The 21743-nt window shown below is 50.8% G+C and overlaps 1 protein-coding gene across 1 annotated transcript in view; it reads right to left on the reverse strand.

Annotated features, from left to right (window-relative positions):
* Positions 1 to 117: 117 nt before the first annotated feature.
* LOC132448063 (IQ motif and SEC7 domain-containing protein 3-like) overlaps positions 118 to 21743 on the reverse strand; it is a 35648-nt gene continuing 14022 nt past the window's right edge. Inside the window, 7 exon segments of the mRNA XM_060039126.1 lie at positions 118 to 4516; positions 8763 to 8806; positions 9272 to 9364; positions 13634 to 13792; positions 16099 to 16198; positions 17576 to 17701; positions 21669 to 21739. Of these exon segments, the coding sequence (XP_059895109.1) occupies positions 3803 to 4516; positions 8763 to 8806; positions 9272 to 9364; positions 13634 to 13792; positions 16099 to 16198; positions 17576 to 17701; positions 21669 to 21739 (1307 nt within the window). The 3' untranslated portion in view covers positions 118 to 3802.

Raw genomic sequence — 21743 nt, forward strand, 5'->3', positions numbered from 1 at the left:
CATAATGTAAGCATGTTTCTTGTTAGTGTGTGGAAAATCAAGGTGCAATCAGTGGTAAGACGTCATTGACATGATATATTCAAGACATTCAACAAAAAAGGACCACGATAAGCCTGGTTTGGTGAATAGACTGAAATAATTCTTTAATAGCATGTTGATATAGTACTCCACGGACAGGAAGGGGAGCGAGCCAAAGCTAACGAAGGCAGCTAATGGCTGGGAAAGTCTGTCATGTGATTTGTACTTAAACATGAGTCCTGCCCATACATCTCCCTTCCTATGAACACAGTGCTGCTACAAACCCAGGAGAGAGGGCGCACAGTGGCGTGCGTTGGCCTGACGGAGCCCTTTGGTTCACAGATCCTACGCTCTGGTTCAGCGGTAGTGTGGGGCTACTGCGTGCCACTCTGTGATATTCTCATCTTTTGACTCAGTAGAACGTCATCTGGGTAATATTGACGTACTGCTCAAACGCAGCTCTGTCCGTTTTGTTAAGTATTGGAACAGGACAGAGCGCCGTCGAGGAGCAGTCGACTGATACAGAGAGAAGGGAGAGGACAGACGGAGGACTGCTGTTGTCTGCAACATTGTGTTTACATTTGGAAATGGAAGGTATAAACACACAGAAACAACAGATCACTCGTTCATTTCTCACACACAAAATGCACAACCCCGTGACATGAAATGAAACGGATACCCTGGGTCAGAGATGACACTGCGACGCAGGGCGCCCATTTCAATGCGAACTTGAGACAGTTTTTTTTTACAAATACATATCTAAAAGTGTGTTTTATTTGTTAGCACATCGATGTATTTTTTTCCCTCTAAAGTGCAGTGAAAGAATCTCTTTATTTCTTTCAACAACTTACTTCATTCATGGATTTGATTGTAAAACCATCAGCGTGTGCAAGAGAAATGCCTACACTCCAGAAACAAAACATTATAATTATTCCCAAGGGCTAAAATGACATAACACCAAATGAAAGAGTGACAGCTGACCTAATTAAACTAAAATAATAAGCTAATGTAGGCTATTAATTATATGTAATGTAACAGCTGGTAGACGGATTTTCTTTTGTGTTTAAACCAAACTAACAGTCCCAGTGTAACTACAAAGTAAATCTGTTTTCAGCTGGTTTTTTAATCCTCATATTTTTTTATAATCAAACTTCTATTTAGGACGGGTTGTTTTTAAATGCTCCTGACCGGAACTCAAGGAAGCTTACTGTCCTGCCCAGTGCCCATGACGCGGGACACCCCCCAGGGATCAGCTAGTGTCTCTCTGTTCTTTAAACGGGCAACAAATTCAGTCATGCACAAGAAAAATGAAGTCTCTAGAGAGACTTAGTGGGATCACAGTTAGTTCGTTAGGCCTCGGTTCCCCAGAGCAGAGCCATGCATGGGCACACCATCGCATTCTTCTAAATAAAATCAAAACAAGCAAAACACCGCGTGTACCGTGGAACTCACAGCAGCAGTGACGTGGACATCCTTAATCCATCGATCCATCGATCATCTATCCATCGATCGATGTCGTGTTGGAACAACTAGATAGAACCGCCACTTTGTGAATCGTTATTTTATAAACGCTCTTATTCATTATACAAGGTCATTGTGTGTGTCCCACACACACATGCGTGCGCACACATACACACAAGCACAGATGCACACGTACACACACACGCACACACAGAGCCTTGATCCTTCCGTTTTGTGGTACAATGCAGAAAGGGGACAGAGACCATCTAGCGATCAGGGATTAGAAATCAACATCTCAGGTTGACAAGAGAGAAGCACGCGTTCAGAGATTCAGCCAATCAGGAGGTAGCCCTCCCTCAGAAGGACCCGCCCCCGCAGCAGGGTCTCCAGGTCACCTGTCCGTCTGACCCCCGCTGGTGTGATCTTTACAATCCACTGGGGCTGGGGCAGCAGAGGGCATCAGATATACCCCCGCCTCCCCCGCATCGAGCATTCAGCAAGAACACGAGCCATCAGATTCATGGAGGCGGCATTTTGACACAGGAGCTTGGTGTGTGTGTTTGTGTGTGCATCTCTCAGATCAGAGAAAACTCTTGACTTTTTCAAAATGTCACATGGAAATGTTATCTGGGGAACGAAACAAAAATATGTAAAAAAGAGTTGTGGAGACTGGAATCAAATGGTGGTTTATGAATTCAGGATTTTAGCAGATTCAAATGGATACACAACACTCACACAAACGCAATATTGTGTCAATATGAACCTATGCCGAACAACTAATAAATAAATAAATACAAACACCAATAAATAAATATACAACTAAATAAATAAATAGATAAAAAAGATAAAAATAATAAATAGATTCTCAACATCTCAATAAGTACAGCTTCTTGGTGATCCTCAGTGGAGCCAAATGGCAAATATTCAGACGTTCCGTTCCCAACACGAACACAAAGGCCTGGCAGAAGGTCACCACAGCAAACAGGAAGCGTACCAGTCAAACAATAACGTGGTAACCATAGTGATGAGGTTCCTCAGGTGGGCGCTGGGGTGATTTGGTTTGGCGGTGATGAGGCCGTATTATTAGTTGCCTTCGCTCTCCGTCTGTGTGTCAGAGAATCCTCTGAGCGTGACAGACGTTCGGATAGCGGAGGACGATAGAAGAGAAGCACAACAAGACGGGAAGCAGCGTGACAGACAAACACCGGGGGTCGTTTTCTCCCGAAAAACCGCAGAGGGGAGGAAAATGTTTTTCATCCAAAGTAACACATTAGTTAAATCGCAAAACAAGGAGCCGAGTTTTGAAGTTCCGACAATGTTCTGTGAGACTTCGTCACCATTGTTAATTTATCCTTTTTTTGGGGCCCCTTGTAAAGGAAAAGCGGGCAAAAGATACAATTACTGAAAGCAGCAGAATATTTTTTTTATGTTTTAATTGTTACCCTAGCCCTAGCATAGAGGCGAGTGCATCCACTCTTTTCTCTCGTGGAGGCTTATATATATTTGACTTGCACGCAAAAACTATGCACACACACGCACACACACACACACACACACACACACACACACACACACACACACACACACACACACACACACACACACTGTAGTACTGAGTAGACATGAGGTTAGGGATGATAAAAGTGAAATCAAGCGGTCCACAAAGAGATGCAATCCATCACCAATCCATCTAAAAATATTTCTGTTGGTTTTTCGGATCGGACAGTGTACCCAGACTACGAGGAAATCTGCCCGCAACTAACGTGTTTTTTTTCTTTTTTCGAGCATCAAAGAGTTTAAACTGGCAAAAAAATGAAGAAAAGTTATAGAAATTTGTTAAAACTACCTAATATTTCAAAATACATAAACGTAAAACGTTATATCAGCAATTCATTGAATTCTCAGCAACTATTGAAAATCTTCATTCTCTTTTGTTTCATTTTTACCTTAAATATATGCATATACATTGTGATTTCATAATCATATTCTTCTATCTTCTGTATGTATATATGTACATAATGTATCATTTGGTAAAAGAAGGTGGGTTTGTGTGGTTGGTTAAGCAGGTATTGGGGTACAGACTTGCGTTGTGTTTGTGTGCGTGTGTGAGCTGTATCACTGTGCTCTGTGTATGTGTGTGAGCTGTATCAGTATATGTATATACACACATATATATACATATATTTGTGTACATATATATGCATGTATATAAATGAGTGTGCAGGTCTTTGCTGGGAGAGGGAGTCCAGGCCCGGCTCCAGGCCCGGCTCCAGGCCCGGCTCCGGGTCCGGCTCCGGGCCCGGCTCCGGGTCCGGGTCTTTGCTCACAGCATGCTCTGGGAGCCGCTGGGGGTGCGGGCCAGGCCGAGGCGGGGGTCCGGGGGGGGGATGTACTGGTGGGGGTGGTTGTAGGGCGGCGGCGGCGGCGGCAGCGGGGGCTGCTGCTCGGCGGCGGCGGCGGGCGGGCTGAGCTGGTGGAGGCTGTGGTGGTGGTAGGGCTGGTGGTGGTGGTGGTGGTGGAGGAGGGGGTGCGGCTGCAGGCTGGGGTGCAGGTGGTGGTGGTGGTGGTGTTGGTAGGGCTGGTGGTGGTACAGGTGTTGGTGGGGGTGTGGCGTCTGGCTGAGGAAGGCCTCCACGTGGCCGTGCCGCCCCGCGCCGTCCATCAGCAGGACCTTGACGATCTGCTGGCACTGGATGTGCAGCGCCTCGGGGCGCAGGTCCCCCAGGCTGACGGCCGCCGCCGGGGGGGCCGCCAGGGGGTGGAGCTGCTGCTGCTGCTGCTGCTGCAGGTGGAGCTGGTGCAGGTGCAGCTGGTGTTGGTGCAGTTGGTGGAGGTGGTGGTGGGTGGGGGTGCCCGGGGCCACGCCCGGCGCCGGCGCCGCGGCCAGCGGCGTGTGATGCTGGGGGGCGGGCAGGGGGCCCTGGGGCGACTCCGGCCTGAAGAGCGCCCCCTGGTGGCTAGGAGGGCCCGCGCTCCCGGGGCTCGGCTCCGGGCTGCAGCTGAGCCGGTACGTCTGAAGCCTGTTTTGGATTGACACCTAGTTTAGAAAACAGCCAAGAGAACAGCATCATGTGTTATAAGACTCCTCCTCTACGTCCGTCCAGCCCTCTCAGCTCTGGGGGGTCTACTGGGGGGGGGGTAGACACTGGCATGCGAGGGGGGCGGGGCTCAGGTACAGAAGAGGAGGTCCTCCATCGTCCTCCCCCCCCCCGACACACGGGGGGACGGGGACCACTGGGGAACACAGTGGGAGGGTTCTGACGGGGGGAGGTGCTGGTGGGGGTGTGGTGCTGGTGGGGGAGGTGGTGCTGGTGGTGGGGGTGGTGTCGGTGCTGGTGGTGCTGGGGAGAGGGCGTGGTGCTGGTGTCGGTGGTGTTCGGGTGGTGGTGGTGCTGGTGGGGGTGGTGGTGCTGGTGGAGAGGGCGTGGTGCTGGTGGGGGTGGTGGTGCTGGTGGAGAGGGCGTGGTGCTGGTGGGGGTGGTGTCGGTGGTGTTCGGGTGGTGGTGGTGGGGGAGGTGGTGCTGGTGGAGAGGGCGTGGTGCTGGGGGGGGTGGTGTCGGTGGTGTTCAGGGGGTGGTGGTGCTGGTGGGGGTGGTGGTGTTCAGGGGGTGGTGGTGCTGGGGAGAGGGCTTGGTGCTGGTGGGGGTGGTGTCGGTGGTGGTGGTGCTGGGGAGGGGGCGTGGTGCTGGTGGGGGTGGTGTCGGTGGTGTTCAGGGGGTGGTGGTGCTGGGGAGAGGGCTTGGTGCTGGTGGGGGTGGTGGTGCTGGTGGTGGTGGTGGTGGTGGTGGTGGTGGGGGTGGTGGTGCTGGTGGGGGTGGTGGTGGTGGTGGGGGTGCTGGTGGGGGTGGTGGTGCTGGTGGTGGTGGGGGTGGTGGTGCTGGTGGGGGTGGTGGGGGTGGTGGTGCTGGTGGGGGTGGTGGTGGTGGTGGTGGTGGTGGGGGTGGTGGTGGTGGTGGTGGGGGTGGTGGTGCTGGTGGGGGTGGTGGTGCTGGGGGTGGTGGTGCTGGTGGGGGTGGTGGTGCTGGTGGGGGTGGTGGGGGTGGTGGTGCTGGTGGGGGTGGTGGGGGTGGTGGTGCTGGTGGGGGTGGTGGTGGTGCTGGTGGAGAGGGCGTGGTGCTGGTGGGGGTGGTGGTGGTGCTGGTGGGGGTGGTGGTGCTGGTGGGGGTGGTGTCGGTGGTGGTGGGGGTGGTGGTGGTGCTGGTGGGGGTGGTGTTGGTGGTGTTCGGGTGGTGCGTCGCCAGAGGCCAACAAACAGGGAGAGGCGGTTCCAAAGGCGCCACCGAGTGAGGGCCCTCGGGTCGTTCCTTTCCAAACCCCTGGGGGGCGCCACCGAGTGAGGGCCCTCGGGTCGTTCCTTTCCAAACCCCTGGGGGGCGCCACCGAGTGAGGGCCCTCGGGTCGTTCCTTTCCAAACCCCTGGGGGGCGCCACCGAGTGAGGGCCCTCGGGTCGTTCCTTTCCAAACCCCTGGGGGGCGCCACCGAGTGAGGGCCCTCGGGTCGTTCCTTTCCAAACCCCTGGGGGGCGCCACCGAGTGAGGGCCCTCGGGTCGTTCCTTTCCAAACCCCTGGGGGGCGCCACCGGCGGGGCAGGCAGGTGCAGAGCGGAGGGGGGGGGGGGGGGGGGGGGCGCCACCGGCGGGGCAGGCAGGTGCAGAGTGGAGTGAGGGGGGGGGGGGGGGTGAACGGCAGACAGGAAGGGAGCCAAACCAAGGACAGGACAGGAGTGCAAGGGGAGAACGAGACACAGTGTTCAAGCCGACACCCATCGTGACGCCCACAGGCAGACGTCAACAGAATGAAACCCTCGCTGTGCTAAAGGACGCTAACACCCTGGCTGGAGTTGGAGAGTGAGAGTCGTCAATTATCGTTTGTTCGGGGGCCTACACTTCTGCTGACGCACACTGACACTATTCACCTTCCGTTGAAAGCTTTAAATCGTCTCAAGAACAGGTTGAAGGAGAGCGCTGCCATTTTACCCACCCAAGGACAAATGAAGTGGAAGTTCTGATGTAAACATTTGCTTACATTATGTCTGCCTACCAACAGAGATCCTTGGTAACTGACTCACGAACGGGACCCAGATCAGTAATGTACTGAATGAGAGGTTATCGAGAGCACTTATACTATAGAGTCCTTCGGATGTCCTTCAACCTGAATCGAACCGGATGGAGATCAGGAGATCAGGGGTGCAATGGCAGGTTTGTGAACCTGAGATGAGAAAGACTGTAGCCTTCAACCCGGCCTAATACGTCTGCTCCCAACATCCCAAACACTCTTTTGTGTGACTTGTCAGTGTTTGGCCTTCATTCTGTGCCAATGTGGATGTCTTCCGTTCCTGCCTACTTGAAACCAGAGTTTCATCGAACCGACCCAAGGTTGTCAGGAGCTAACAGAAGGGTTTCGATCGGCGCGGCCGGCTCCACAACCCCCCCCCCCCCACAGCCCTTCGACCGTGCGTTTGACGTCTACCTCGGGATGAGCAACAGGGACTTCATTGTGCTCTGGCGCGGCCATTCACAGATCCTCCTCCTCGCCTCGGCCTCTACCTGACCAGCGATGCGGAGCGGCGAGGGGAGAGCAGATCAGGGCTGATTCTCCACGCCGCGTCGGAACCGACGGACGGGGGCACGCTGACAGAGGTGTCACATCGGATGTTGTCAGGAGGGAGTGTGCGTTGGCAGTGCCCTCCCACTGTCGGCGCTGCTCCTCCTCAGAACAGGGTTCGGGTTTACTCCCCCCCTCTCCCCCTCTCCCCCCACTCCCCCCCACTCCCCCCCACTCCCCCCCTCTCCCCTCCACTCCCCCCTCTCCCCCCGGAGATGTGTATTTATCTTTGGACCTTGAATCCTTCATCTATACTTTGTGGCTGTGTGTTGAAATGCTTTATTTGTTGCAGCAGTAGGGTTTGTGGTATGTGCTACTTTGCACTTGCAGATCTGACCGAAGAAATGCAGCGCTTGTATAGCAGTGGGATATAATTCGGTTGTACTCTGGTGCTTATTATGGCGGAAATTATAATCTCTTGGAAAGGAAAGAACCCAAACCAGATAAAGACCACAAAATGCCTTCGACTGAGTGTCTAGGAGAGACGTGACTCTTAATAATCTGGACTTTAGATGAGTTTCCATACATGCCATTTAAGTCATTCATTAAAAAAAAAATAATCTCAGACACTTTTCTCCAAAGTATCTTCCTATTCATTTATTTTGGATACACCTGTCCTCAATGAACAGGTAGGGGGTTAAGGCGTCTACCTGACGATTCCTAACAGGTAGACGGTGGACCCTGTTTGACAATTTCCCCAGCGTAACCGATCGCTCAACACAAGAACATCCTCGCCAATAGTTGAAACAGTTCCTTGGATGCGTTTGGGGCCGTTGCTGCTAGGCCGTCTTTATGTCCCAGTCTGCGCTCTGCTTAGGAGCTTGGCAACGCCACAGTCTCCTCCGAATCCCGGCGAGCGAGGAGAGGTGATGAATCTGGGTCAAACAAGCGTTCAACTTAACTGCCTGACTATAAGTATGTTAATTAAGGAGTCGAGCATAAAACACACACAGACGCGCGCACACACACTGCGTCCCTTATGTGGGTAAAAGCCGAGTTTTGATTAAGCTTTCACCAATGAGAACTAGTTTACAGCCCACTCCTTTGAAAGAGGCTTGAAGATTCATAAGTACCAAGTCGTAGTCCACGGAGGGGGAATGATGGGGAATGTTTTCGTATTTCGTGATTACGACGGTTTCCTTGAAACACCGTCTTAAATCTTGGAGGAGAAGAGGGGGGCGTTTTTCTTTTTTTGCTTGGCTGACGATTTTTCATTCCACTCTGGCTGGAACGCTCTGGTTCTGTCGAATGGCTAGCAGTAGGCTAACCCTGTAGGCTAACCATGGGGGCTAACAGCAGGCTAAACATGAAGGCTAGCAGTAGGCTAACCCTGTAGGCTAACCATGGGGGCTAACAGCAGGCTAAACATGAAGGCTAGCAGTAGGCTAACCCTGTAGGCTAACCATGGGGGCTAACAGCAGGCTAAACATGAAGGCTAGCAGTAGGCTAACCCTGTAGGCTAACCATGGGGGCTAACAGTAGGCTAAACATGAAGGCTAACAGAAGACTAACCCTGTAGGCTAACGGCACGCTAACCCTATAGGCTAACTGTGTTGCTGTTCTATTCTTACTAGCTTACTGACTAAACTGACAAAATAACTTAAATTATAAATACAAAAAATGAATAAATAATAACTTACCTGCTGCATAGGACACAAGCCTATTAAAAGGTACTTACCTCTACTGCGTTGTGCCCACTTCTGTCCAGGATGTCCTGATGACCTTCAGGGATAGAAAACACATGAAACATTAACACGACTGGCAAGGTCACACAGTGTGCATGGTGAAGGTTTTTACGCTGTGCGGTAGTAGTTCTATATTTCATTACGCTTTCTTCAATGCGTTGGTAATCTCAGATCCTGCAGTACTAATATGTTAATGCCGAAATACCGGGGCAGGCGTCCAGAAACAGAAAGGGGTGAAGCTACGGAGGGGACTTCAATCAGTGTTCCTCCACAGAGCCGGTCTGCAGTGCGTTGATGTGAAACCTTTGCAGACCCTTTTCTCTGAGAGAGTGGGGGTCTGGGCAGGATGTCTAAGCTTCCTTCCCACTAGTGCATTGGCGATGGTGGTCAAAGAACCCCCTGATATCAGAGCCAGAAGCACAACTCGTTCTTCATCCCAATGCAACACAAACGTGCACACACCTACACACACACACACACACATCCTGACAGACACACACACCTGATGGGGAGCCCTGCATGGCCCTTAGCTCCAGCTGGGTGCCGTTGTTCTTTGCAGAGTGCGTCTTGGAGCCCTGCTGCTTCTCCAGCTCCCCTGAAGACCACAGAACACAGGACAACCAATCAGAGAGAGAGAGAGAGAGAGAGAGAGAGAGAGAGAGAGAGAGAGAGAGAGAGAGAGAGAGAGAGAGAGAGAGAGAGAGAGAGAGAGAGAGAGAGAGAGAGAGAGAGAGAGAGAGAGAGAGAGAGAGAGATACAAACACACACACACACATTTACACACAGATACGAAGATACGGATAACCATCGTTGGTATGCCTCAGGCTGAGAGACAGAGAGAGAGAGAGCAAAAGAGAGAGAGAGAGTTTATGTATATCGGAGACAGGTTGATGGATGGATGGACGAATGCACAGATCCAGTATGACAGACAGACAGCCAGGCCGACATAAACATGTAGTACACACTGTACAGACACACTGTACAGACACACTGTACAGTGTGTCTGTACAGTGCGCGCCCATTGAAATTCCAGCCATGCCATACATCTCCTAGACCTTCAAGCGTCCCGCCCCTCCTTCACAGCACGGCTGCTGCTAACCGTCTGGTGCCGTCCCCGACCACGAGCCCGACTCACGGTCCCCCTGCTGAAGGGCGCTCTGGCGGCGGGACCACCCTCGCCACGGGGCAGGGGCTGGCCACTGCCAGGGAGAGCTGCTCCACAGGCCACTGGAGGGGCTTTACCAAAGCGCCATGTTCCTTAAAAGGCAAGTGCACCCCCTTTTTCAGCTGGGTTTTCGGACACTATGAAATGTCGGCCACGTTGTGTCGGCATGCGTCGTGTGAAGTGTGAGCGCAGTAATGTGAGATGTGGTATGACGTTCTACGCAAAGAAATGATATTCCCGTCCCGTTTGGATGTGTGAATGCGTGGAAGGACTGGCTGTGGGCTCTGAGTGGCAGCAGACTTCACTCCGTATGTTTTAAAGACGGATCACACACACTCGCTCTCACACACACACAGGCAGGCTGGGCGCTCATTAAACGTGCTGATTATCCACTAACGTGGCCAGCCGAACACTGCAAGGCTGTCAGAAAGCGAGGAGGATGATTTCTCTCCATCCCAGAAGAGGGGGAGAGGGGGAGGGGGGGGAGAGGGGGAGAGGGGGAGGGGTGTCTGGGGGTAATTTTCATAATGAAGCGACTTAGTAATCAACAGCCAGCTGTAGAGTTAGCACATCTTGAATCACACAACGCTGACTTCCCCCGTCCTCCCCTTCATCTCCCAAGGAGCACAATACCAAAGCAAATAAATAAAACAGCCGTAGGACTATTGAGTCGAGTGCCAACAATAAGTGTTTGTGTGTTTGTGTGTGTGTGCGTGTGTGCATGTGTGTGCGTGTGTGTGTGCTTTTGTTCCCATCGTACATTTTACATTTAAATCCCAGTTTGCAAGACCACATGGTAACGTCCTTAATGGTTACCGGCTGCTTCAAAGTTGGGAGTTGCAGCTTGCACTGCAGGACTACAAGTTTAAATGCTGCAAGCCTGCGTGCAGGAACTTCTTTACTTACTTATTTTGTTGGTGTGGGCTCATTCGCATCTGTGTCTGACGGTGTGCATGTAAGCGAGTGTGTGTGTGCTAGTGTCTAAGTGTCGGGGGGTGTGTATATACGTGTGTGTGTGTTTATGTTTATGCGTTTGTGCACAATTGAGTGTGTGTGTGTGTGTGTTTTTGTAAGATTGTGGGCCTGCATCCATACGTGTGTGTGTGTGCGTGTGTGTGTGTGTGTGTGCGTGTGTGCGTGCGTGTGTGCGCGTGTGCGTGCGTGTGTGTGTGCGTGCGTGCGTGCGTGCGTGTGTGTGTGCGTGCGTGCGTGCGTGTCTACGTTTATCCTTGTACTCTAGCTGGTGTTCTAGGAAGTGTGTGGCGCCCAAGAGACCGGTCTACACTTCCATCTCTGTATCGCCCCATGTCCTGTCCTCATGCCTGTTGTCTTATGGTCTCAGCGCACCCTAGGAAACATCACAAAAGGCTGAAGTGCCCCTACACCTGGGACAAGGTAAGAAAACATATCAGAAGAAGAACATATCAGAGGATCAGTTTGAAAAGTAAACCCAAAGTAAAGAGGTGAGCTTGATTTTCTTTTCCATGAGTCAGCCGTGAAGAGCTAGCCTAGCGACCGCGAAGAGCTAGCCTAGCGACCGTGAGGAGTTAGCCCAGCGACCTTGAGGAGCTAGCCTAGCGACCGTGAGGAGCTAGCCTGGCGACCGCGAGGAGCTAGCCCGGCGACCGTGAGGAGCTAGCCCGGCGACCGTGACCGTGAGGAGACCGTGACCTTGAGGAGCTAGCCCAGCGAGCGTGAGGAGCTAGCCCAGCGTGTGTGAGGAGCTAGCCCAGCGACCCCTGAGGAGCTAGCCCAGCGACCCCTGAGGAGCTTGCCCGGCGACCGTGAGAAGCTAGCCCGGCGACCCCTGAGGAGCTAGCCCAGCGACCGTGAGGAGCTAGCCCAGCGACCGTGAGGAGCTAGCCTAGTGACGTGAGGAGCTAGGCCGGCGACCGTGAGGAGCTAGCCCGGCGACCGTGTTGAGCTAGCCCGGCGACCGTGAGGAGCTAGCCCAGCGACCGTGAGGAGCTAGCCTAGCGACCGTGAGGAGCTAGCCCAGTGACCGTGAGGAGCTAGCAGTATCATTCGCTCTTGGTTAGGGCCCGACCGATTTATCGGCCTGCCGATTTAATCGGCCGATTATAGCCTTTTTGAAAATAATCGGCATCGGCCAAAAAGACGCCGATTACAACCGTTTTTTTTTTTTTTTAATTTTATAAATGGTATTGCGATTAGTATCCTGCAGATTGCGCTCCTACTCGCCTTGCTAACTAACAACTTTAGCTGGAGTAAAAAAGAGGAGATTGAATTTTACCGTACAAGATGAAAGCACGCTCGCTCAGGCAGCTGCGCGCTCACCTCACCAATGTACACAAGACGCGTTGTTTGAGCATGTTGTGCCTGTTTTTCTTTAGGTCCCAGGCCATGTTAATTTTTTATACTGTAGACTCTAACGGTGAGACCATACTGCTCAGCACGCACGTGTTAGTCACTGCTCACGAGCGCAGCACATTGGGAGTTAGTTATTTATTTTACATTTTACATTGCACTCATTTTTGACTGTAAATGTATTCTAAAACACTCAAAGATTCTGCATTCAATTCACATATTCGTCAAAAGTGTTTAAAGTATATTTAAGGTATCAAAAACTACGTTTTATATGTTTTTTTTTTTTTGGTTTTTTTTAATCGGCCGATTAAATCGTAATCGTAATTTTTCTCTGAAAATAATCGGCATCGGCACTCAAAAATCAATATCGGTCGGGCCCTACTCTTGGTGTTGACGTTGGAAATGAGCCAATGGAGACCGGGCTTGCTGAAGCTCATCCAATCAGCTGCTGAGTAAGCCTGACTGACGACTAGACCTTCCAGACCTAACGAGCAGAGAGACTACGGTCTGGCTGAGCGAGGCCATCAATGAGCTACCTTTGGCTTATTCCCTCCTTTCTGCTCTGGCCGCTCTGTGAAGACTCACTCCCACTCCCTATCCCACTCTCACTCCCACTCCCTATCCCACTCTCACTCCCACTCCCTATCCCACTCTCACTCTCACTCCCTATCCCACTCTCACTCTCACTCTCACTCTCTCTCTCTGCCAAAGTTTGCAATCAGGTGAAATGGGATTGGGAGAACGTTGAAGGTTAATACCTTAATCACATGAATAAACCTTGCACATGAAGCTTTGACACACACACACACACACACACACACACACACACGCACACGCACACGCACAAATGCACACACACACACACCGATGGACCGATAGGGAAAGACTCCCTCTATTTGATCTTGCTATTGTTTGGGTAAATCCCTTTCTATCGGTCGACCCCATCTGATCCACCGTCGACTGAAGTTCAACAGTATGCAAATCTATGGTAAACAACTTCTGTTTATAGCCTCATGTGCACGCACACGCACACACACACACACACAACCACGTACACACACAAGAGCATACACACAACCTCACACGCATACACACACACACACACACAAGCGCATACACACACACACAAACACACACACACACGTACACACAGACACACACGCAGACACACACACACACACAAACACACACACACACACACAGAAATAGACACACACACACACACACACACACACACACACACACACACACACACACACACACACACACACACAGAAATAGACACACACACACACACACACACACACACACACACACACACACACACACACACACACACACACACACACACGTAGCAGGGGGGGTACCCACACTCGATGCGTATCTGCTCCATCTCGGACACCTCTGCGATGGACTCCTTCAGGTCCTCCAGGAACTTGAGCAGCTCCTCGGCGCTCGGAGCGCAGAAGTTGAGCACCTGCTTCCTGTCTGAGCCGAAGGGGGACAGGATGCTGATGCCATGGGGGTAGTCTGAGAACGCACAACACAACAGAGGTTCTCTGAGAACACACAACACAACAGAGGTATTCTGAGAACACACAACACAACAGAGGTAGTCTGACAACGCACAACACAAGAGAGGTAGTCTGAGAACGCACAACACAACAGAGGTACTCTGAGAACGCACAACACAACAGGAGTAGTCTGAGAACACACAACACAACAGAGAACGCACAACACAACAGAGGTAGTCAGAGAACACACAACACAACAGAGGTATTCTGAGGAACGCACAATAACACAACAAAGGTCAGAAATGACCAAACAGTTGTTTCAATTGGTTGAATCACACATGTGTGTGATTGTGAATGTCACAAATTTACAACGGAGTTGTTCTCATGCCACGGCGAGAGAACGCCAGGGCGCGGACGCTGTGAACCTGTGGATGGTGGGGGGAGTCAGAGAGGGAGAGCTCTCTGTGGTAATCATGTCGTCAAATTCTACTTCAAAGAACTCTGTATTCCTCCTCCATGTTCCTATCGCCTCTTCTTCTTCTTCTTCTTCCTGCTCCGGGAGCTGATAACCGACGCTCACGGCTCGAATGAGGGGAGAGATCAGAAAACAGAATTTGTCTAGTAGGACCAGAGCCGTCCAGACGCTGCCTGATCAGCTCACCTTCCACCTGAGGACTAACTCTCATCTATCAGGAATGATTTTATATCGAAGATTTGCTGGCGTAAAATATTTTTTTAATATAAGAAACCTGAAAACACCACAGGTTGCGTACAATGAGGTCTAACATAAGTTCATTCATATATAATTAAATGTTGTCAAAATCCCTAATAATACTATGATACTGTCATACTATAATGTAGAGTAGGCCATACATGTGGACACTCCCTGGTCATAAGTACTGCTGCTTGACCACTTGTGTACACACAAGGTAATAAAACACCTTCTACATCCCTGGAGATACTCAATACTCCACCTACCTACGTATTTTCTCTGCATAAAAGGTGGGGTCCATTCTAAGGATAGAAAAACACTGAAAGCGCTTCTCCAATGAAAGTTTTCAATACTGCGGATCGCACACAAATGCACACACACAAACACACACACACACGCCCACAACTCCATTGTTTCTGGATGAATCACTCGGCTGTTTTTGAGGTTCACATCGCAACTAATGTGGAAGACGCAATAAATCACAAGAAGGTTTCAAACGCTGGCGTTAATCAATTCTATTGAATCGCCCTCTTCTCAACCCTATTGTTTCAGCCACAAAGCACGAGGTTACCTCCGCCTCTGGAGAGCCCTAAATAAATCCATTTGAGAGACACGTCTTGTCGCAACAATTTCCCTTTTTCATTCTTCATTTCGGCCCTCTTCGCTTCTGTGCGTCCCGGTCCTCCTTGATGAAGGTCCCTTCTGTGCCCCCCCCAGCCCTCCCAGACGTAGTGCTGTGTACCTCTCTGCCCCAGAGGAATATAGAGGGAGATAGTACTTTCATATTTTTATTTCTCTGTCTCACTTGTTGGGCAAGGATTCAAAGGAGGGAGGGGAGGAGAGGGAGGAGAGGGAGGAGGGAGGGGGGGGAGAGAGCGAGAGGAGATGAGGGTGACATTGTCAACGGCAGCCCATTTCACCACTGCTATATACCTGGATGGAGTGCTGTTGGCAGAATATTCATCGTATAGTGTAGCAGCTCACTGAAGCATGTGGCGACAGGAAGTCTGTCCTTCCCTTTCCCTCGTCATCCACGATCATTCAGGATCGCCCAGTGTACTTTGTTTTAACAATGCATTTAGTGTTTAACAGATAAACAATTGACAACCGGCTGCTTTTATTGGCCAAGTATTGAGGATAAAATGGCAAATGCGATATGATTTCAGTTAAGTTATGCTGTTTTCAACCAAGATAAAAGGATGGAAGGCTAAGTTCAGGTTGACATTGAGTGAGTGTGTGTGTGTGTGTGTGTGTGTGTGTGTGTGTGTGTGTGTGTGTGTGTGTGTGTGTGTGTGTGTGTGTGTGTGTGTGTGTGTGTGTGTGTGTGTGTGTGTGTTTGTGTGGGAGTGTGTGTGTGTGTGTGTGTGTGTGTGCGGGAGTGTGTGTGTGTGTGTGTGTGTGTGTGTGTGGGAGTGTGTGTGTGTGTGAGTGTGTGTGTGTGTGTGTGTGTGTGTGTGTGTGTGTGTGTGTGTGTGTGTGTGTGTGTGTGTGTGTGTGTGTGTGTGTGTGTGTATGGGAGTGTGTGTGTGTGTGTGTGTGTGTGTGTGGGAGTGTGTGTGTGTGTGTGTGTGTGTGTGTGTGTGTGTGTGCGGGAGTGTGTGCTGACTTACACTCGTTCTCAAACAGGTGGAACTGCATGCCCAGCAGGCCCATGGCTTTACAGAAGGTGTACGCTGCAGAGCTCTTCTTCTTCGGACACAGCTTCAAAATCTGACACAAACCAAACCAGAAAGAATCCTATATGAGCGGTTTAGCTATGGACGCCAATCATATACTGAACAGGCATTACTAAGTGATAAAAATAAATATTAAAAAAAAAAGAAAAAAAAAAGAATCAAACCCTTTTTAATATGCAGTTTAACGTTGAATTATTTCCAATGTGTGTGGGAGAGCCACAATGAGAGATAAGTGCTACGTCTGAAACGAGATGAAGATCGGGCTTCACTCTCCAGTCACGTGGGAGGGGGCGTGATGAAGGAACAGCCCAAAGTAGTCGGATAAGGAGAGCGGGCCGAACCTAAACCGGCGAGCAAACGTTTGCACACCCAAGGATAGTCCGCCTCCGAACTTCATCACAGTGTTAAAAAACACTGGAGCCATTACCGCGGCTCTCCTTTCAAAGGGAAATAGATTGTCTCTGGGAAATATCCAACCGCTCTCTTTTAGAGGTCCAATGAAAGATAACGCCCGGATTCTTTCAGATCGTCTCCTCCCCTGATTTGATATCTCCGGGGAAAAAAGTAAAATAAATGGTGGAACGTTTCTCTTCACTTTGCTTTCAGTGAGTGGAATGAGAACCCAGTTGTCATTAGAAAGCAGTCAAAATATTCAAGAGAAGGCACATCTTTTAAGCCGATGATTTCGACGCTATAAGGGAAGGGAATAACTTATTGTTGCTGTGACCGAAGTAAAACAGATCATTTCTTTCAATTGTTGACTTCCAGCACATACTAAACGTCTTTGGGTTGAAAGCTTTCAATCCCCGCTCTCAAAAACTGATCATTATTCTGCACACACTGTTTTCATCTGATCAGAGAAGTGGCAGAATATTTCGAGAGTTTATAGAAAATAAACTTGGGGAGAAGAAGAGGGGTTCCTATAGAAATGGTGCATTGCAGCTGTCACTAGCAAACAACTCTCCTGCAACGAGCGCCAAGCAGAGCCTAAGAACCACATCTTAGATTCACTCTGTAAACTTCTTCTACTACTTAGAAGCCGGTTTCTCTTAGAAGTGTGGTTTCTCCGTGTAATACTTTTATTTCACCCATCGTACCGTTCCTGTGGACGTTAAACACCAGCTCGGTAGGTCAACCCAACGTCTGCAGTCTACCTGTAGGCATCCAACAGCAAGACGCCTGACCACTACCTGCTACTGACCTGTACCAGCATGAAATTCACCCTAAATATCTTTCAATAAAAGCATCACCTGCAATAATAATTGTGTTAAAATAAAGATCATGAGAATTGATTGCTTAATTTACTGTGCACAATATCTGGTGGGTCCTCCCGGGCCACAAAGAACCTGCAGAGGGGGGTTCACGCCAGGGAAAGGCTGATCTACGTATCAGAGTGACGGTCCCAGCTCACCACGATGAGGTCGTTGAAGAGGAACACCTCTCTCTGGTGGGCCGCCTGCTTCTGGGCCTTGCCGACGTCCGTCACCTCGAACAGACGGCTGCAGCAGACCAGCCTTCTGTGGGGCACCGACAGCACCTGCAGCAAAACACACCATCAACCACGCGACCATAACGACGTGACACACGGGGAGTCAGGGAGTCAAGGGGGGGGGGGGGACTCGGCTTGGAGGTTTCAGGAGGAAGCAAAACAGCTCTGAGATCCACCTCCCGTGAGCTCAAACAAAGGGAAGTTAAAGCTGAGCGGGGCTTTTTGGTGTTTGTAAAAGAGCCTTTAAAGTTTTTGTGCCGCGTCAGTAAGTGCGTTCTGCTGATTAGAGACGGGCCGATACTCAGGAGTCACGTCCACACGTCAATGAAACCGATCTCCAATACGGAAGAGAAGCAGTTGTCCACCGCGCGCATTGATTGGTCCGCGGCAGGATTGGAGAGATGGATCGGTTTTAGGTGACGCAGCGCAAGCAATGGATGGGTCTGAATATTCGATTATTCAATCCCGAGGGTCAAAGCAGATTTTTAACATTGTTACGTTAAAATTTTTTCCCATTCAAATAAACAAGAATTGAACGGACGGAACTAATGTTCGACACCTCGAAGGGCATTATCCCGCTTATACCATGGTCCCTTGCCAAAGAAAATAAATTCAGGCCATTCATTTATATTTTCATGCGTTTTACAATCCAACTATGACGTTTTTCACAAGCCATAACTTTGTTTCCCTGGTATCGCTGAGGGTTTGACTAATGACTGGAACAATCTTTACCCTCCCGTAAGGTTCTTATGCACGGGAAACGTAACAGACTTTAGCTACGACTTGGCAACGGGAGATATTCTAGTCCGCTCAGCTGTGAGCCAGAGAGCTAACGTTATGCATTGTACACATTCATAATTCAAAATTCGTCCCAACCTTTATACCACAGATACTCTAGGGTCTATAGCATATAACCGCGTTGTCTGATTACAGTTTAGTTCATTTCCGAATCACGGCGTCATTCGTTTCAATGGGAATCGCGACAGTCTATACTTTCAACATAAAGTGTACATATTTATCATGTACTTTCTGATGACAGTTTAATGCATTTTTCACAATTTACCAGCTCTGGTTTTGAAGGCTGAACAGACAATTTGACTGGAACTACTTAGCAGTTAGTTGTTTTTTTGCTTTTAAGATATTAAGTGATTTCTTGCCGATGTTCCATCATGCTGCCTTTGTGAATGTCGGCACACATCGAATAATCGATTATGCGTTCAAACCACCCACTGACTATTCGACCATGAACATTATGAGTTATTCACATCCCTAGCGCAAGCTACGTTCAAGTTTAACCGATCCAGCCCGGCCGATTCAGCACGGGGAGTAAGGGTCAGCATAGAACAAATGAGTGGCACGGAACCCCTTTATTATCGCTCATCCCATAATAAAGAGGTTCTGCGTCTCTGCTAATGTTTCCAAAAAAAACCTCTCAGGTTGTTTTGTGACAAACAATCGCGCTGTGACCCCCCAAAGACCCCGGGGGGGGAACACAGGGAATTAAAGCGGGGTTTACAAGAGACTCATTTGCTTCCTCTCCCAGTGGGGGGCAGGCTCAGCGACGTGCGTCGCCCCGGGGGGGTCCAGAGAGAGAGAGAGAGAGAGAGAGAGAGAGAGAGAGAGAGAGAGAGAGAGAGAGAGAGAGAGAGAGAGAGAGAGAGAGAGAGAGAGAGAGAGAGAGAGAGAGAGAGAGAGAGAGAGAGAGAGAGAGAGAGAGGAGGCGGTACTGAATCATGGAACGGGTGAACGATAAGCAGAGCTCTCAGCTCAAACAAATGCTTGTCTCCAAATTCCTACTAAGTTCAGTACAGGATATATCTGACTGTTCTCCCAGTACCTTCAGACACGATGAACGGGATGTCTGTATTAATATTGGAGACCTCTGCATGTACTGCCCCCCGCTATCCCCCAGACTGGGGGCTCAGCACGCGGGCCGCAGGTTCGATTCTGAGCCGCGGTCCAACCTGCTGCGTGTCATTCCCTGTCGTTGCTGTCCTGTCCATCAAGGAACAGGACGCCGATAAACATCGATAAGAAAATAACGAAATCCAGGCTTGTGCTCAACACAGAGTCGTACCGAGAGCCGTCAAGGCTCATGCTCTGTTATAGTATGACTGGACGTTCAGTTGCTAGGCTACCAGACACCTCACCAGGAAACCACTCCCCCCCCCCCCCCCCCCCACCCATCGACATATAAACAGATTAAACCTCAGCGATTATTCCCGTTTTAGAGGAGAGAGATTATAATCACATCCTCAATCGCTCTCGTCTCACCCGTATCTCTCTCTCTCTCTCTCTCCATGTCGTCTCACTCTCCCGCCTCCGTTACCGTGGGAAACCAATTCCACCGTGAACGGACGCCGTGAGCCTCCATGAACAGTCTAACACACGCTCAGCGCCCCCCCCCCCCCCCCCCCTCGCCTTCATTCACGTGTGTGAACTAGATATGGTTCCCACACGCATGCATACACACAGCGCACACACTGCATCTCTCTCTCTCTCTCTCTCTCTCTCTCTCTCTCTCTCTCTCCTGGGTGAGAGAGAACAGAGAGCAGACTGACGTGGTGGAGGAGGAGGATCGAGGTCATGCGGTCGGACGTCAGCGGTCAACGTCACGAACAGACGAAACACATGGAGGGATGACCAACTCTCCTCCGCATCGACCGCCGGCCGGCCTACCAATAGGAGAGGCTGGAGGCTCAGTGGAGGCGCGGCCCAGGACAGCTGCACCGCTGTCTGCAGCGCCCGCCGCGTCGGAGGACGTTCAACAGACGCGGTGTGAAGGCAAACACGCGTCAAACCCTTTTCACCGATTATGATTCACTGAAGGATCAACCCGTCACTGTGTACTCTCAGGGACACACGCACGCACACACACACGCACACACACATACACACAGACAGACACACAGACACAGACAAACACACACACGGACACACACACACACGTGCTCACACAAAAGCACACACACAAACAAACACACACACACACACACACACGCACACACGCACGCACGCACACAGACATACACACTGACAGACACACAGACACAGACAAACACACGTACACACACACACACGTGCTCACACAAAAGCAGACACAAACACACACACAGCACACACATGCACACACACACACGTGCACACACACACACACACACACACACACGCAGACACAGCGACTCTCCAAGCATTCCTATCCTCCATTGAGCAGGAGGAATGGAGGTGCGGCGGGAGACGCGTTGGCTAACGAGGTATCGAACCCGGGTAATGACCTGGGCTAATGGCGGCGGGCTGCTAACGAGACGGCTGATGGATAACGACACTCTCCGCTGACGCAGCGCTGCCCGGCGCGGGGGGGGGGCGCCTCGTTAATGAGTGAGGGAGCGTTCCCCGGGGGCGGCGGAGTTCCTCAGTTTTACCGCCGCGTGTGTCGCTGATGATGTCGTAAAGCGCGCCGCGTCTGAACGCCTGTCGCTCACGTGGTCGTGGAACGCGCGCGGACGATGAGGCGGTCGGAGGCGCTGCGCAGCCTGAGAACCACCAGCAGGTCACGTGGGCGCCCTCGTAGACACAGGACTGGTGGGGGTCCCCCCTTTGACCCCCGCTTGACTCCCTGTGATGCTCCTACTGCGGCCATCTGGACGCCTGTAGCCCAACATCAGCCAGTTCACTGATCACTACGGTGGACCAATCAACTGTTTTTAATGTGTGTCTTTGCGTGCGGGAATGCGTTTGTGTGTGTGTGAATGCGTGTGTGGGTTAATGCGTGTGTGTGTGTGTGTGTGTGTGTGTGTGTGTGTGTGTGTGTGTTTGTGTGTGTGTGTTTGTGTGTGCGTGAAAGTGTATGTGTGTGTGCGTGAATGCGTGTGTGCGTGAATGCTGTGTCTGTGTGTGTGAACGTGTGTGCGTGCGTGTGTGTGCGTGCATGCGTGTGTGCGTGAATGCGTGTGCATGTGTGTGTGTGTGCGTGTGTGTGCGTGAACGCATGTGTGTGTGTGTGTGCGTGCCTCACCGTCTTCATGCCTACGATGGACTGCTCCACCTTGGAGACGTAGGTGACGTGGTCCTCGTTGGAGAGCGCAGCTCC

The sequence above is a fragment of the Gadus macrocephalus genome, chromosome 19 (genome assembly GCF_031168955.1).
Source record: "Gadus macrocephalus chromosome 19, ASM3116895v1".
Lineage (NCBI taxonomy): Eukaryota > Metazoa > Chordata > Actinopteri > Gadiformes > Gadidae > Gadus > Gadus macrocephalus.